This window comes from Hylobates moloch, unplaced genomic scaffold, assembly GCF_009828535.3.
Source record: "Hylobates moloch isolate HMO894 unplaced genomic scaffold, HMol_V3 SCAFFOLD_11, whole genome shotgun sequence".
Lineage (NCBI taxonomy): Eukaryota > Metazoa > Chordata > Mammalia > Primates > Hylobatidae > Hylobates > Hylobates moloch.
Window position 1 is genome coordinate 1,348,505 of NW_026652286.1, and position 18,441 is coordinate 1,366,945.

At 49.7% G+C, this 18,441-nt stretch overlaps 1 protein-coding gene across 2 annotated transcripts in view; it reads left to right on the forward strand.

Annotated features, from left to right (window-relative positions):
• Window positions 1–3,186: 3,186 nt before the first annotated feature.
• Window positions 3,187–18,441, forward strand: part of LRP4 (LDL receptor related protein 4) — a 59,128-nt gene continuing 43,873 nt past the window's right edge. Inside the window, exon 1 of one of the 2 annotated variants that reach the window (XM_032166054.2) lies at window positions 3,187–3,409. In XM_032166054.2, coding sequence (XP_032021945.1) covers window positions 3,358–3,409 — 52 coding nt within the window. In that variant the 5' untranslated portion in view covers window positions 3,187–3,357. The remainder of the gene's footprint in view (window positions 3,410–18,441) is intronic. The other variant, XM_058424552.1, reaches the window with a different exon arrangement.

Here is an 18,441-nt window from a genome sequence, read left to right on the forward strand (position 1 = left end):
GCATGGTGGTGCATGCCTGTAATGCCAGCTACTCAGGAGGCTGAGGCAGGAGAATCGCTTGAAGCTGGGAGGCAGAGGTTGCAGTAAGCCAACATCGCACCACTGCACTCCAGCCTGGGCGACAGAGTAAGACTACGTCTCAATAACATAAAACAAAATAAAATAAAATGGAAGAAGAAAAGAAAGAGAGAAAGGGAGAAAGGGAGGGAAGGAGGAGGAAAGGAAGGAAGGAAGGAAGGAAGGAAGGAAGAAAGAAAGAAAGAAAGAAAAAGAAAGAAAGAAAGTCTTTAGATGTTGCCCCATGCCTGCCAATTCACCTGTGGTTGAGAACCACTGTGTTGAAGTATGAAACTTCAGGCCTTATTCTCTTGCAGAAGAATTACATATAGAAATTCAGGTTGTTGAATGATTCCCGGGTTATAAGAGAATTCTACCAACCCAGTTGGATCAAAATAGTGCCCACCTCTGTCTTGTTTCCGTAGCACTCCCTGTGTTTCCTTTGAAAAGACCATTAGTGATGGTCTAATTCAGGGAAATATTCTGATCTTGGAAATTCAGCTCCCTGAGCTGTTCTAGAAAGAGGAAGGAAAGGGGTGATGTTTCTGAGACCCCTCTGGAATTGGCAGTCCCCTACAACTTTTCTAGGGGCAGGTCCCAGAGGCCAGTGAAAGGGAGACAAACAGCCCATTCTGGCATGCTTTTCAGGATCTCTCACTCCACACAAGAAAGTCCGAGAGGACTGGTAAAAATAAATATGGCTTAGTACTCCTGGCACAAGAGCAGTCTCTGACAGCCAAGACTTAACTCACCCTAGGGGGTGACCCAGACAGGGACTATGCACGAAGCTAGTTTCTTACCCATTGATATCCCCAGTGACTCACAGCAGCCAGGGATGACTCTGTGCACCAGAACTGTGCTGAACCATGGAGAAGGACTTGGGATGCACATAGGAAACAGTCTCTCAAGCTGAGTCAGACAGGGACAGCCCGCCTCTCGTTTCTTCTCCAATTCCAGAAAAACAACACAAATCACGCCTCTGGAAAGGAACCTGTCCTTTGCATACAGAGTGAAAACTGTTTATAACTTCTTAATCCCCTGACGTTGAAAGTATGGGGACCGCCTATCCTGGATTTTTTTGGGACAACTGTACTCTACCACATGTCCCTAGTTTTCAGCTGGAAAAAAATACGGTCTCCAGAGTCCCAAGGTCTTTCCCAACAGATTTAAAAGCAAGTCTTCGGCCAGGCACAGTGGCTCACGCCTATAATCCCAGCACTTTTGGAGGCCGAGGCGGGCGGATCACCTGAGGTCAGGAGTTCGAGACCAGCCTGACCAACATGGAGAAACTCTGTCTCTACGAAAAATACATTAGCCGGACGTGGTGGCGCATGCCTGTAATCCCAGCTACTCTACTCGGGAGGCTGAGGCAGGAGAATCGCTTGAACCCGGGAGGTGGAGGTTGCAGTGAGCAGAGATGGCACCATTGCACTCCAGCCTGGGCAACAAGAGCGAAACTCCCTCTCAAAAAAGAAAAAAAAAAAAAAAAAAGCAAGTCTTCATAAGCAACATATATGAAACCCTGAGACCAACCAAACCTGCATTAGGAAATGAGAGGTGGGAAGGAGGATGCTGGGGAATCAGCCTCTACTTTTTACATTTTTTTCTCCTTGGATTTTAGGCTGTGGTAACTGATCGAGGCCAGAAATGTTGACCGTCTTTCCTAGCCCCAAGATCATGTAAGCCTGACCTGACTCTACTGCCGCCTTCAGTCAGCAAGAAGAACCACACACCCAGAAAAATGCCTCAGTAATAGTTGCCATGGTGATGCTAGTTCAACCACATTGCATCTGGGTAAAAATTTCAGGCAAAACGATATAGAAAACTACTGCCTAACAAGGAGTTAACACCTTACATCTTTTATGTTGTTGTTGCTGTCGCAAAGTATGGTTCATGTTAGCTTTGGTAAAAGATGGTGATTTGAAGTGAAAGTACTGAAAAAAAACAAGCAAGGATGAAATGTCAATGTATCCATTTGGAGAAATCTAATAACCACTTTGCACTATGCCAAATTACTTTCCCCTCAGCTAACAGGGGGCATTTGGGTCTTCCTGACTCTATTTAGTGGTGAGGAAAGTGAGTCAATGAAATCCATAACGATCCAAGGCCAGGAAATGCTGGCATATCAGCTGGGAGGGAAAAAAAACGATATACTGGGCCATCAGAAAGTTGGCATTTGGGCAAAAGGAACAAAACAAGATTCAACCTGGAAAAATGGAAGGTGGTGAAATTAACCCGTATTATTAATATGCATTAGAGAGAGTAGCCCACAAAAGGAAGGAAGACTAGAGACAAGTTTATGATTTTATGCAGTAAATCAAAAGTTAAATCTGAGGGAAGGACCTACAGACTGGGGCTGGAAGGAGGCTGAGGGCTTTGTGGGAGTGCAGCTGCCATTGAAGACTTCTTTCCCGACCCCCTCCCTTCCTTGTCGGGATCAGAAAGTCAAAGAAGGTGAAGAGGCTAACAACAGTGATTTACAAAGACAGCAAGGAGGAACTAAGTCTGTATGGGCCGAATCTGGGCGTCTGAGCTGGAGCAACAGGACCCAGACAACCACCTCAGGAAACGAGTGAATGAAAAGGGGGGGTCGGTGAATTATTTAGCCCTAGAACAACGCTGCCTAGACCGGGGGAGGCGAGGGAGAAGAAAATCTCCGAAAAGGAATTTTGACAGTGAGAACGCCAGTTGAGATACAGCACTGCAGGCCCCCTGATGTCCCTTGTTTGATGTCAATAGAGACCCAAGAGGATTATGCATCCGCAAGCCTTGCGCATTCGGGGACATCAATAAAGTCTGGACTTGGGGCCGGTGGAGGGGGGGACGGGGTCACGTCCAGGCGACTTGGGTCAGCTCAGGTGCTCGTCTGAAGCATAGAGCTGGAGTGAGCGGGGGCGAGACTTGCTGCTAGGATAATTTTTTTTTTTTTTAAAGTTAGGGAAATGTAAGCAGTAGTAATAGGGACAGGGAGGGGGCTCTCTCTCGGGCCAGGAATGTGGGGGCGGCCTGCAGGGGCCGGTCGGATCGGGGACCGGCAGGCCGAGGGGGAAGGGCCGGGCCGGGTGGGGGGGTCCAGAGGGTGGCAGTGGGCCGGGCCCGGGACACCCCCTCCCGGTCCCCTGGCGGAGCAGCGTCGGCCCTGGCGGCACTGGAGGCGGCGGCGGCCCGAGGGCGACTTGCGGGGCGCGCAGGCCGCCGTGCACCCGGGACGCTTCCCCCTCGGGGACCCTCCGCGGGCTTCTCCGCCGCGCCGTCCCGCGGGAGCCGGCGGGACCCCGGGCGGGCGGCGCGGGCGGCACCATGAGGCGGCAGTGGGGCGCGCTGCTGCTTGGCGCCCTGCTCTGCGCACACGGTAAGCGGCGCCCGCCGGGAAAGTTTGTCCCTGGGTCCGGCCGCTGCGGGACTCGCCTCCCGGGACCCGGACGGCGCGGGCCGGGGCCTGAGACCCCCCTCGCCCTTGCTCCTAGCCGTGGCCCTGGGGCTGCGTGCAGGGGAGAGGACCCGGAGCCGCCCCGGCTCCAGCAGTCCGAGCGGGGGCATCAGCGGAGGCGCTCCCGCGGGCTCGGGTCTGGGCCGGGGTGCGGGTAAGGTCCGGGGCGTTCGTTCGCTCGCCCTCCCTCGCTGCTCTTTCAAGAGCGGGGGCTGCTTCCCTTTCAGGTTAGGACGGGGGCTCCGTGTCCTTGGTGCGAATGAATGCGTGCGAAGAAAGGGAGGCGGGCGAGGAGGGTCGCTAAACGCATAAACCGTAAATAGCCCTCCTTCCTGGGGCTGGGGGCTCGGGCGGGTTGCGGAGGGAGGCCCCGGTGGAGTCTGGTACTTGGGCACCGGGATTCCTCTACTGGGAGAACGATCCGGGACTCCAGGTCTTGCTCCCACCAGGGGGCTCTGGGGCACTGTTTGCAGGCAGCGTCTCCCCTCGGCGGTGTTTCGGGGTCCCTCTCTTGGCTGCGGCCCGTCAGCTTCCAGCCCTGGATCGTCCCCAGGGGAGGTGGTTGGAAAGGGGGCCGAGGAGGAATATAGGGAAGAAAGTGCTGGAAGGCTCCCGCAGATCTGCCCTGGCCGGGGTAGGGGGGCAGGGGGCGGGTAACCCTGAACCCCAGAAGGCAGCCGCCCGGCCCTCGCGGCGGGGTCCCGGCCCTCGGGGGAGCTGGACGGCTGCAGCAGGACTCCTTGGTGCCCGTACCCGCTGTCGTGTGTGACCGGGGCTCCGATGGAATCTGCTTCTCCGCGGCCTCTTAACGACCCTGCGTGCACCCGGCGACTGAGCAGCTCTCTCTAGTTTGTGCCCAGAGATCAAAGAACTTTGATCTTTGAACCCCAGCCCTATTCATCCATCGCTATTCATCGTGGCGGGAGTTCCGAGTCCCCCCCCCCATTTTCCTCGCAGCCCCGATGAAGGGAGCTGGGGCTCAGAATGGAGGGGTCTGCAGACCGTGCCTGGTCTTGCACCGGTTCTTTCTTTCACGTAGGACAGCTCGTGTGGAAAAAGTCAGTGCAGATTTCGGAACTTGCCTGGCAGGGCGTGGAGATGTCTGGGCACTCGCTTTAAATTACCTCCCAAATCCAAAACAGAGTTTTCGTGTCTCTTATTTAAACTACCTGTGGGTTTTCAGGGGCTTTTTCCGCGTTCTCTCTAGCGCGGACTGAGCTCTTTCACCCCGAAGAGCGGTGGCCTGGCCGGCCCACGTTCCGCTCCGCTCTGCGCTCTCCCCTCCCAGGCTCTCTCCTGGAAGGTTATTTGTAGCCTCTTTGGCGTGTTGGGACAGCGGCCCTACTGGGGTAGGAATGTAGCTGTACTTCCCACCACATGGGCCCCTTAAAGGGACAGCTTTGCTTTTTGGGGGGTTTCCCCCTTCGGGTTGCAAGGGAAGGGGATGGAACTTTCCTCTCGGCCGGCCCCCTGGAGGAAGTTTTGAAAAAGATCAAGGGAAATGGCAAGGCACTGGGAAAAAAAAAAAAAAAAAAAAAAAATTAGGGTTAAAACGGATACCAACAAAGCCAGAGAGGAGATTGTCGCCTTCTGCCCTAGGGAAGGGGGAGCTGGAAGGTTCCGGGCTGAGACTGGCCAAGAAGATTTTACTGCTCCAGAGCTGTCAACGCTGCAAATATTACATGTACTTAGAGGAGGGGGTGAGAATGGGGGGAGAGAATTGCGTGTATCTAATGTTTCACAGAAGAAGAATGGGAGGATTCGTGGCAACTCTTTTAGGTTTCTTTCTCTTTTTTTTCTTGGAGAGGGTGTCTCACTCTGTTGCCCAGGCTGGAGTGCAGTGGGGCAATCATAGCTCACTACAGCCTCGACCTCCCAAGCTCAAGTGATCTTGTCATCTCAGGCTCCTGAGTAACTGGGACTACAGGCATGCACCACCACACCCTACAGATTTTTGTATTTTTTTCTAGAGATGGGGTTTCACCATGTTGCCAAGGCTGGTCTCCAACTCCTGGGCTCAAGCGATCCACCTGCCTCGGCCTCCCAAAGTGCTGGTATTACAGGTGTGAGCCATTGTGTCCGGCCCAGGTTTCTTTTTAAGGAAAAAAGTTTAATAGAAACGTCTAAGCATGGGAAGCTTTCTGTGCACATGTTTGTAAGGGTAGACAGTGGGGTGAAGGTATACACATCACCTGGCCTGATACTGAGCCATCCTTAGAGGTCTGGGAGGTCAGATTCACAGTTCACCAGTGAGACTGAGCAGTTTCGGAGCCTGAAACCAGCACAACCAAAAATACCAACCAAAAATACCACCAACACAACATCTTTTGGACTGACACTCAATTCCAGGGGCTCAGAGAGACAGCAGTTGTGATAAATGTAGTAATAGATCCATTAGGCAGACCTGGCCTCAGCAAGGAATGAATTAAAGACACTAAAGTTTAAGGTGACTTTGGAAGGCTGAGACTAGCGGATCACTTCAGGTCAGGAGTTCAACACTAGCCTGGCCAACATGGCAAAACCCCATCTCTACTAAAAATACAAAAATTAGCCAGGCACAGTGGCGCATGCCTGTAGTCCCAGCTACTCGAACGGGTGAGGCAGGAGAATTGCCTGAACCTGGGAGGCAGAAGTTGCAATGAGCCAAGATCGCTCCCCTGAGCTCTAGCCTGGGCGACAGAGTGAGACTATCTCAATAAATAAATAAAGTTTAAGGTGCTTATTTGGATGCTGCTAGTCCTTTGGGCTTTTCCTAGAGCCTATTGGTTTGGACTCAGCCCACATAACTCTCCAGCCTTAAAGATTTGGGAAGGAAACTTGATGGCTGGTAATAGTGCTGAGTGATTTTCATCCTGAAGTTTGAAGTAAGGGCATGGATGACAACCATTGGAATAGTGGAAAGTGTGTTTGTTCTGGAGCTCGCATCCAGGTAAGGGAAATGTTAAAACTTCTGCCTAGGCATGCTTGGGTAGATAGAAAGTTGTATCTGAATATAAGTGCAGAGCAATTGAGCTGAGGCTGGTCTCCTTTCCATCTCGCTGTTGTCGTGACCATGGTTGTCATGGTGCTTGAGTGACCTTGTCCCTGATCTGTTGGGCTTGTGAAACATACTTGGCTTGTCACTGATTTTGGATTTCCTCTTCTGTACCCTGATGAATATCAGATAACATCTTTTGGACTGGCACGTGGTATTAAGAATGACAGGTGCAAGGGAACCAAGTCTGGCCATGTCTGATACAGAGCACGTTGGGTATGTCCATCTTCTGGGCCAGTAAAGAACACAGGAGGTCACAGAGGACAGGGTGTTTTATAGCTCTTCGCTCACTCTTTCTACTGATTAACTGCCAGTCTTAACTGTTAGAAGGAAAATAGGAGAAATTGTTTATGTTGCTGCCCCTTTAAAGAAAAAAAAAATACTGGGGGTTCCTGAATAGGAACAGAATTTCAGGGACTACTTTAAGAAGTAATCTTTTCTTTTTTATGATTGGGTGAGATTACGAGACAGTCTGTGCCCTTGGTTGACTAGGTCTGTTAGCCTGTTCCAGCCACGGTCTTTCTACATTCCTTGATGCAGCTTAGCCACGAGTTTTGTCACAGTTGCCTGGACATGGGGCATCTGGGCCCCAGACTGTGTCTGGACTGCCATCTCATCTTCAGCAGCGGAAGCCCTCCTCCCCTCCTCAGCCTGTGAGGATTCAGTGTCCCAGGGAAGACTCGGTGCTGACTGGTTAGCTGGCAGAGCCTGAGTTTGACCTTATAAATAGTTCTGATGACTGCATGGGCTTGTCACTCTCACTCCAGCTTAGAGCTGGCAGGAATGAGTTCCTCGTACAATCGGGAGCGTTCCTCAAACTAGGCTCCACACCCATTCACTGGTTCATTCATTCAGCAAACACACATATGTCAAGCATTAATATAATCACTGTATATGAAGCTCAGTAATTAAGAAGCACCCACAGACCTGGGTTTGACCACAGACCTGGCAATTCTTGGTGACCCTGTGCAAAATCTCCCTGAACCTCAGGGTTGTTACCTGCAAAGGTGGGTAGGGTAGGGGAAGGGAAGTAGTAATAGAGTATCACATAGGAATATCATAAAACTTACATGAGATAATAGCATGTTCAAACTATGCAGCACAGAGCTTGGCAACTACTGTGTTACTATAGAGCTTGATAAAAGTTAGCTGTAAGCAAAGTCATGTAAGTGGATCGGAGATGATTCTTGGCTTTACAGCATGGTAACCAGGTAAATAATTATGCCACCGTGTTCCGTGCTAAAATTGAGACTTGGTCCTTCATTCATTGCAGCTGGTCTTTTGCTTGTCTCTTTTAAAGATCTGCCCCTTCTTTCTCCCCTTGGAAACGTGATAGAACCGAAGCATAGTTCCCACTTGTGCTCACTCGTAGAAAAGAAGTCTGCTAAGCTATAACATCAGTCTGGGGGAATTCACGTTGCCTTAGTTCTCCTAAGAGAGGTCTGGGGAAATGGAGCTTTTCCTCTGAGAGCTTCCCTTCTTAAGTGGTCAGGGATGCAGCCTAGCAACTTCTCCCGCTAAGATTCCTGTGACATGGGGTGAGAGGGGCTGGCCAGGGACTCTTGTAGCTGGAACAGTTTAGAATTCCAAGCCCTCCCTCCCATTGGCCTGAGAAAGGAGTCAGGCTCCGGAGCTCATAAGGTAGTAATTGCCCCAGTTTGGGAGCTGGGCTGTTGTGGAGCCTTCGCAGCTACTATTTTTAATCAGGAAGCCTGTCAGTGTGCAGGCCTAATTGATGTGGGTCTCCAGCCCCGAATGGCCCCCAACCCCCAGCTCCTCCACCTCAAAGTTTGACCCCTGTTGTCTCTTTTGTTTCTTCTTTTTTAAATTGGTGCCAGTGATGTGATTTTTTGGGAGCTGCGGAAAGTTAACCGTAACCAAGAGCAGCTGTTAAAAAGAGCCGATTCTCTAGCTTCCTGGTTGTCTGACTCCATTTTCTGTTGTGCGTTTTTGATTTAGCAAGAAGCAAACATCCTAGGTGCCCTTGGGCGCCTCTTACGCCCATCCGAGCAGACTTCATTCTTTCACTGCTCGTAGGCATTCCCATCCTTGCTCACAGATGAGCGGACTGGCTGTTAGCACTCCCTGACACCCTGTTTCCCCATGCGGAATGGGACTCCCCCATCATTCAGGTTCGAATGAGGGGAGGGGCGCTGCCTGGGACCCAACTGGGGAAAGCCTGGCTGGGACTTGCTGCAAGCCCTGGCTTGGCCTGTGGGAGCTCCCCCTCACCTCTGTGCAGAGCTGAGGATCAGAGCGGCAAGCAGAGCCGGAAACAAAAGACTGGGAGCAAACCTCCCATCTGGCTGAGAGGCAGTGACACAGAGGTGCTGCTGCATAATTTATCACCGGAGGTTTTCTGGAGCCGGGAAGCTCCTGGCTCCAGGCAGTGCCTTTTCGCGGGAGAGGGACCCTCCCTCTGTCTGGGTGTAGGGCAGAGCAGGTACAGAGAAGGGTATCAGGAGAGACACCTGATTAGCATGTGAAATAAAGAAGCTGCAAGGTTGTAAGTGCCTCCAGGGATCTCACCAAGCTCGGCAGCTCCACTTCCTGTCACGCCTTGGGGGAGGTGGGGAGGGGTAGTGGCCTGCAACCACGCGCCGGCATGGATGAGGACAAGAGACAGCTTCTCTGCTGAGTTGACTGTAGCTCCTTCTAACCAAGTGGAGAGGCCAGGTTATGACATCCACAAGCCTGGCAAATAGGAAAGGGGAGCCCCAGGCTTTGCACCCTCCCTCCACGGGCAGTTTAAACAAGAAGTTTCAACAACAGGCTGGAGAGCCAATAAAAGCCAGCAACTCTGCAATGCATCTTCCCCAAATGAGAGTTTCTGCTCTTCTAGGAATGATCTCCTCCAATGACAATTTTGCAAATTGTGGGACATGTGGATTTACAAACTGGTATATGTGGTCTAAAAAAATCCAAATATATTTCTGGAGCAGTTAGTATTTTTGAGAGCTTTGCTGTGTCCCTGGTACTGTGATAAGCATTTAGTATATGATATCATATTTATTCCTCACAGTATCCTTATGAGGTAGGTAACATTAGATTCCTGTCTTACACTGGCCAGGTGTGGTGGCTAACGCCTGTAATCCCAGCACTTTGGGAGGCTGGGGTGAGTGGATCACTTGAGGTCAGGAGTTCGAGACCAGCCTGGCCAACATGGTGAAACCCCATGTCTACTAAAAATACAAAAATTAGCTGATGTGGTGGTACATGCCTGTAGTCTCAGCTACTCAGGAGGCTGAGGCTGAGGCGGGAGAATCACTTGAACCTGGAAGGCAGAGGTTGCAGTGAGCCAAGATTGTGCCACTGCACTCCAGGCTAAGCGACAGAGGGAGACTCCGTCTCAAAAAAAAAAAAAGATTCCCATCTTACAGTTGGGAAACAGGCTCAGAGCAGTTTCCTGTCATACAAGTAGTGAGTAACTGAGCCAGGATTCCAGGCTATCCCAGAAGATCTAGGTTGGGAAGGTCTATATTTCATCTTGGATTGACCTCTCCTCTGTTTTCAGATATCTCCTTCTCAGGGAGTCTCAATGCATAAGGAATTACTTCTCAGGTGCTTTTTGAGGGAGAGAGACTTTATTTTTATTTACTTTTTTTTTTTTTTTTTTTGGAGACAGGGTCTCACTCTATTGCCAAAGCTGGAGTGCAGTGGCATGATCATAGCTCACTGTAGCCTTGAACTCATGGGCTCAGGAGAAGAGAGAGACTTTAAAAGGCTTCCAGAAAAATGTGGTTTGTTGCTCCCTGAGCAGCCATAAACAAATGTGGTTTGTTACCGTGTGGACCTTCTGATTTGAGATATAGGAGAAAAGGAAAGCAGTATTTTGAGCAGCACTTCACAGAGCACAGCCATGTTTGAGCCCTGTTGGATCTGTGAAATCTGTTGACAGCTTCCAGGTAGGGCAGGTAGAATTTTGAGGATCTATACAAAGACAGCCTGGCACTGGCTACATTACTAGGTTGAGAGAGAGGACATATCCAGATGAAGATAATGGGATTAGTACAAATAACAAGAAAAACAATAACAGCTGTCTAGTACGAACCTCATATGTATTATTTCATTTAGACCTCCCAGCAACCCTATGAAATAGATACTGTTATTACTCCTGATTTACAAAAGTGGAAACTAATCCATTTCTTAATTGCTCTGTACTTGAGTTTCTGGATTCTCTCTCCTGTCCTTGGCTCCTCAGAATTAGTTGGTGATAAATTAGGCAAAGATCTGCTGGGTGTGGTGGCTCATGCCTGTAATCCCAGTGCTTTGGGAGGCCGAGACAGGTGGATCACTTGAGGCCAGGAGTTTGACACCAGCCTGGTCAATGTGGAGAAACCCTGTCTCTACTCAAAAATTAGCCGGGTGTGGTGGTGCACACCTGTAGTCTCAGCTACCTGGGAGGCTGAGGCAGGAGAATCGCTTGAACCCGGGAGACGGAGGTTGCAGTAAGCTGAGATTGTGCTACTGGACTCCAGTCTGGGTGACAGAGCAAGACTCCATCTCAAAAAAAAAAAAAAAAAAGGGCAAGGATAAAGGATACCACGTGGTGCCTCAAGCTCTTTCAGAGAAAGGCAATAAAGCAAGACTCTGCGGTTATTCATGCCACCAACTTAACCCATGGGGGTGGTACTGCTGCCTGGTACACAGTAGGGTTTCTAAACATCCCAAGTCCTAAAATAGCAGGTCTTAATCACGGAGTGGTTGGATATGACAGTTCTGGGGTAAGCCAAATCCTTAATAGTAATAACAAGAGCTATTATTTATTGAGCACTTAGTATGTGCCAGGCAGTAATGCTAAGTCCTTCTTATGAATTAACTAATTTATTTCTCATAACATCCTTGTAAGGTAGGGGCTTTTATTATCCCAATTTTCCTGATGAGAAAATTAGTTACAAAGAGATTAAATAGCTGCCCAGGGTCAGACTGCTAGGAACTAGCAGAGTCAGGATTTTTATCCTGGGGCGTTTTGTTCCTATGTACTTAACATTATGTTCTTCTGCCTTAAAACTTTGGAGGCTAACCATTAAGGACTTCTTTTCTGTATGTAACAGTAGCAAGAGAGGGCTGAACTTGCTTGGACCCGCAATGGTGTGCCCGATAGTGTCCCTTTCGAAAGGGCCCACTGAGGAGAAGACTTCACCAGGTAGATTTTCCAAACCAACCAAGTTAAGCTGGCCTCTAGGGATCAGGGGAATAAAAGGGACCATGGGACAGAAATAAGTAGAATCATGGGGTGTGAGTTTCACAGCCGGATAATACAGCTGGTGAAAGGAACTCTTGTAGGAGAAAGGAGTAAACAAAACCTGGGTAGGACAAAGAACAGATTCCTGTTCTCTTGAGTACTGGTTAGGTAAGAAATAACTACTTTTATTTATGATATTCTGAGTCTCTTTTCCTTTGACTCCAGCTTTCACAAGATTCTAGAGGCGTGTTTCGTTCATTCATTCATTCAGCGAACTTGTATTTATTGCTGCCAGTGGATAAAAGGAGAGAGGCATATGCTAATATGCTTTAGCATATTATAAACGAATGGTGATTCCTCCTTTGCTCGTTGTAATCCTAATACCTTCCACACTGGGATAGCCACCAGACTCCAGAACACTCACAGGGCACTCCTTAAGCCTTCTCACCTCTGGTTCAGCTTGAAAAAGCTGCTGTGTGGCTGTGTGTAGTCACCGTCTACCCATATGCCTCCATGTGACAGATGTGGTCCACCTTCAGCTGTGCATTCTATGGAATGGTGGAGAGCAGTGCCGCTAGACACTTGAGTGTGCATCGGTGTCACCCGGAAAGCTTACTGAAAGTCCAGACTCTGAGATCACACTAAGAGAAGAATACTAGTTTAAGTGTCAGAATGGGGCTGCCATCCTGGCTCTCCTACTTACGTCGTGACCTTGGCCAAAGCGGGTGCCCTTACCTGTTGGACGGGCCCTGCAGTCATTGTTCAGGATTATTGTAATGATTCAATGAGAATGCAAGTGCATATGCAAAAGTAGCTTGCAAAGTAATGAGAAATTGAAAAGTATAATTATTTGTTATCAGAAGCCCTGTTCCTTCCTGGACCAACAACGCTTGAGCGCTGATTCAAAAGTGCTGGGATGCCAAACTTTCCCCGCTTCATTACTTTACCTTCGGGCGAGGGAAATGAGTCGTTCTTTACCTTAGCAGTAACCAGAAAGAGGTCACTGTTTGAGACCCATAAACTCACTGCATATTTGCTATTGGAGAACACATAAAAGAGAGGGACCCAGAAGTTGTAAATTCCCCCTTTTGACCTTGGGGTTTTGGAGATTCTCACAACAGTAATACCATTTATTGGGAAGCAGTATAATCACCTCCCTGGGTGTGAATGCTGGCCTCGACCCTAAGTACTTCTGCAATCTAGCTACAGACTTAACCTTTCTGTGGTTCATTGTCCCCAGCTGTAAAGTGGTGATAATATTAGGTTGGTGCAAAAGTAATTGCAATTTTTGTCATTAAAAGTAATGGCAAAAACCACAGTTGCTTTTGCATCAAACTAATAATAACAGTACCACCTCCAAGAGTTGTTGAGAGCCTTCAGTGACGTAGCATATGAAAAGCATTTAGAAAAGTACTCGGAGGGCACCTGGTAAGTATTTAATAAATGATGGGGCCGGGCGCAGTGGCTCACGCCTGTAATCCCAGCACTTTGGGAGGCCGAGGTGGGCAGATCATGAGGTCAGGAATTTAAGACCACCCTGGCCAACATGATGAATCCCCGTCTCTACTAAAAATACAAAAATTGGCCAGGCACAGTGATGGGTACCTGTAATCCCAGCTACTTGGGAGGCTGAGGCAGGAGAATTGCTTCTCGGGAGGCAGAGGTTGCAGTGAGCTGAGATCGCGCCACTGAACTCCAGCCTGGGCAACAGAGCAAGATTCCATCTCGGAGAAAAAAAAAAGATGGTCGTATTATTATGAAGCTTTTGCTGTGTGTTAGCCCTGTGCTAAGCAGTTTATATGGGTTAATCTTTACAAAGCCCTTTGAGTTAGAACTGTTAATATTCCCATTTTATGGATGAGGAAACTGAGGCCTGGAGGGATTAAATAACTTGCTCAAAATTGTAGAATTTGTGATAGAACCAAGATTTGAACCTTCAACTCTCTGACTCTAGAATCTATGTCGTCTACTACTAAGTTAGTGTGTCTTGTATACCAGATGGATGTTTCCCTTCTTTCCTTTATATCAGGGGTGTTCAGACTTTTGGCTTCCCTGGGCTACACTGGAAGAAGGATTGTCTTGGGCCACACATAAAATACATGAACATTAACAACAGCTGATGAGCTAAAGAAAAAAGAAATCGCAAATAATCTCATGTTTTAAGGAAGTTTACGAATTTGTGTTGGGCCACATTCAAAGCCATCCTGGGCCATGCAAGTCACAGGTTGGACAAGCTTGCTTTACACGAAAGCAGTGAGAAATTGGTAAGGTGGCGGGAGTGGGAGAGATGACAGGTAAAAGGTGAGATTTTAGTTAACCTCTAGAGAAACGTCCTATGAGCACATTAACATATATCCCAAAAGCTGGATGGCTTCATGATCAAAGATACCTTGCAGAGAGACCTTTTCCATGGTGAATTGCACTGGGTAGAGGGGCTAGAGCCCCGGCCCCTGGAGGCTAAGGGAGCTTGCGATGTGGCTGGCAGCTTTCAAGGCCAGAGCATAGTGAAGTGTTCTAATTCAACACTTCTTAAAATGAAGGCTGCATTTTGCCACCCACAGTCATTTGTTTTCTTTCTTCACTCACCATTCTTTTCCTTAAAAAGGGTTAAAAGCTGCCTTTATGATCACAGCCAGGACTTGAGTGAAAAGGCAGAATTCCACCTCTGAGGACCCCAGAGGGACAGCAGTTGCCCAGAAGAGCTGGCTTTTTGGAGTATAATGTGTCTGTTTACTGTATGAATGCCCAAGTCAAGCGTTTGCCTGACCGGTGGCTGCCCGCCCTTCACTGCAGCGGACGCTGAGATGTTGATTTGACATGCAGGAAGTCAAGGCCCTTCAACTGCCTGCAACTAACTTGATGCCCACCGATGGAATGCTTTGTTCCTACAGTCTGCGTGGGGGGGGGGGGGGGGGAGTCAGGACTTCTGTTATCACTCAGCCAAAGACGGGGGTGGGGCCCTAAAAAAACAAACAGAGCTTAAGGTTCTTCCCTACCAGTATGACTTTTCATTTGCATGCAGCCCCAGGACACTGCTCTACTTGCTCTATTCTGGTACTCTGATTCTTAATATCAAGGCCTTTTGGAAAAATTTAGCCTCCACGGCCCTGGATCTGCACATCCCTGCATCTACACACCCCAGCCTCCATTAATGAACATCTTTGGTGTGCCAAGGCATAAGGTTAGTTTTTTCCACTTTTATTTTCTTGTCTAATCTTCGTTGCTTTTTTTTTTTTTTTTGAGACAGAGTCTCGCTGTGTTGCCCAGGCTGCAGTACAGTGGCGTGATCTCTGCTCATTGCAACCTCTGCCTCCATGGTTCAAGCAATTCTTTTGCTTCAGCCTCCCAATTAGCTGGGACTACAGGCATGCACCACCACGCCCGGCTAATTTTTGTATTTTTAGTAGAGACAGGTTTTCACCATGTTGGCCAGGCTGGTCTCAAACTCCTGACCTCAAGTGATCCGCCCGCCTCAGCCTCCCAAAGTGCTAGGATTACAGGCGTGAGCCACCACGTTCAGCCCCTTGTGGCTTTTTTACAAACAAGAAAACTGAAGCTGAAGGAGCTACGTGACTTCCACAAGGTCACCTGGCTGGTCGATGGAACCCAAGTCTGTCTGCTCCAGGTCCAGTGCTTTGTCCTCTGCCTAACCTCCTCCTCCAATTCCCCTCTTCTTCCTCTCTGTCCTTGCCACGTCTTTCATCCTGAACTCCCCTCTGGTACATCCCCACTCCCTATTGTGTGTGGTTAGCAGCATTTCTCAACCTCTATTGATGTTTTAGGCCAGATAACTCTTTGTCATAGGGGCCTGTCTGCACGTTATAGAATTTTTTTTTTTTTTGAGACGGAGTTTCGCTCCTGTTGCCCAGGTTGGAGTGCAATGGCACGATCACGGCTCACCGCAACCTCTGCCTCCCGGGTTCAAGCAATTCTCCTGCCTCAGCCTCCCAAGTAGCTGGGATTACAGCTGCCCACCACCGCACCCAGCTAATTTTTGTGTTTTTAGTAGAGACGGGGGTTTCACCACATTGGCCATGCTGGTCTTGAACTCCTGACCTCAGGTGATCCGCCCACCTGGGCCTCCCAAAGTGCTGGGATTACAGGCATGTAATCCTGTGTAGAATTATACACGTTATGGAATCTTTAGCAACATCCCTAGCTTCCACCCACCAGATGTCGGTAAGCACCGCCAAGCGTGACAACCAAAAATGTCTCCAAACATTGCTAAATGTCCTCCGGGGGACAAAATATCCCCAGTTGAGATCCTTATTAGCCTTATCCTTTTTCTTCACCATGATATCCCCATGAAGGGGATCTGTGTACCAGGGAGCCCCATCACATGGAGTGGAATTAAACATCTTTGCTGTTCAATCCAGCTAGAGTTCACCAAAAGGGTGCCTGTAGCTGTGCTGAGCCTGTCATTCTACTGAAGTTGCTCCGGCTGTGTTGTCCAGGATCTGAGTGAGAAAAACCCTCCTCCCTTCTCAGAGTTCTCAGGCCAGAAAGGATGGAGTGGGGGCAGGGGCAGCTATAGGTCTTCTAGTGCTTCCTGGGGAAGAATCCTCTACCCTGCATTTGTAGAGAGACCCAAAGAGACAGAAGCACTGGGCTTGGAGCAAGGCCTTCCTGTGAGGTCTAGAGACACTGCACCTCCCAACTGGACCTCACTTGGCTTCCGCAGGAAATCCTGCATCTTTTTTTTTTTTTTTGAGACAAGGTCTCACCCTGTCACCACGGCTGGAGTGCAGTGGTGAGATGATGGCTCACTGCAGCCTCAACCTCCTGGGCTCAAGTGATCCTCCCACATCATGCTCCCAAGTAGCTGAGAGTACAGGCGTCCACCACCGTGCCTGGCTAACTTTTGTAAATTTCTTTTCTGTAGAGACGGGGTTTCGCCATGTTCCCCAGGCTGGTCTCAAAAATGCTGTGCTCAAGGGATCCACCTGCCTCAGTCTCTCAAAGTGCTGATATTACAGGCGTGAGCCACCACGCCCAGCCCGATCCTGCATCTTTTCTAGGGCAGCTGATTCCCACAGCATGTGGAGGGAGAGGGCCAGGCCTCAGTTGAGAATCTGGTGAAAGCTGTGATCCCTTACCCCAGAAACGTACATTATACCTGTAGCATCAGGGATTCACAGATCCCAAAAGCCATCCATCCAACCATCCGTCCGTCCGTCCATCCGTCCATCCATCCATCCATCCATCCATCCATCCATGCATCGCAGGCTAGGAAGTTCTACCTTATGCTTGCACTGATTCTTGGGGTTGAGATGGAGAGGGAAAGTTCTAGAGCTCTCTCCTTGCTTTTGGAGGGCATGGCAGCACACATTTTTATCCCGGGCCCTAAGCCCCAGGCTAGGCCAAGGAATTATAGTGTGAGACAAGGATGTACATCAAGGAGATGAGCTGAGAGAGAAATGCTGGACCAGGGACAGAGTATAGGAAGAGGGGTGACAATTTGAGCTGACTCCTTCTCTGTTTCAGCCCAGCCTGAGGGCAGGGTCCAGCTGAGGGGAGGAAGAGGAGAAGAAAGGAAGGGGAAGAGATGAGCCGTGTGCTGCAGCCCCCTCCTTCCCCAGCTGCGAGCAGAGCAGCCCAGCGGGTTGGATGAATGCTGGGAGGGGGGAGAGTGACCCTGGCAGAACCCTTTGTTCCAGCTGAGGCTGGAGCAGGGCACTGAGCCATTCACACGCCATCCCAGGGCATCCTGCTGGGCACGCTGGGGAGGGGGCACAGCAGCCGGTCATGGGACTTGGCCAGGCAGATAGCTCGATGCTCAATAGGGAAGCCCAGCTGCGTGCCGCTGAAGCCGGGGGAGGGGCTGCATCTGCCAGCCTTCCTCAAGGCTGTGGCCTGTGCCACAGACAGGAAGGCCCTGGCAGGTCCCAGTTACTCTGCCCTGAGGTGGCCTAGGGGATTCACAGCAGCCCACCCTGCTTCCTGCTCCCCTGTGTGGATTCCTTATCCTAAAGAGGCTCCAGCATTTTAATTCCACCGTTAGTTCTTGCCCTCCCTGGCCAACATCCCAGGGTCTGGTCCAAGACAGAGGCAGAGCATCCATATCTCAACCTAGTTTGGTGAGAAGGATATGGAGGCCTCTCGACATCACACCTTCTGTCCCTTGTTCCTCTTCTTCAAAAGCACCAAACCTCTGAGTGGCATCATTTGTTATTTCTTTTTTTTGGAGGGGGTTGTTTCTTTTTTTCTTTTTTGAGACAAGGTCTTGCTCTGTTGCACCAGCTGGAGTGCAGTGGTGTGATCATAGCTCACTGCAGCCTTGGCCTCCCAGATTCAAGCAATCCTCCCACCTCAGCCTCCCAAGTAGCTGGGACTACAGGCACATGCCACTACCCCCAGCTAATTTTTTAGTTTTTTGTAGAAACAAGGTCTCACTATCTTGCCCACGATGGTCTCAAACTTCTGGGCTCAATCAATCCTCCCATCTCAGCCCCTCAAAGTGCTGTGATATAGGTATGAGCCACTGTGCCTAGCCTAGGTGGCATCATCTGTCTCTGGGCCCTTAGAGGTGCTATGCAAAAAAGCCCTGTCATAGAGCAGGTCACCTGGACTCTTTGTAAGCCCAAAGTCAGAGGGTATCTTCTGGGTCGTTTATGCCCTGGAGGAGGCATGGTTTTACTGCCTGCATCTCCCTTGAAGTGTCACTGTGACTCTCCGGGTGACAGTGCCCCTGGACTGGGCTCCTCTACTTTCCCCTCGGAATGGGCTTTGGTTGAG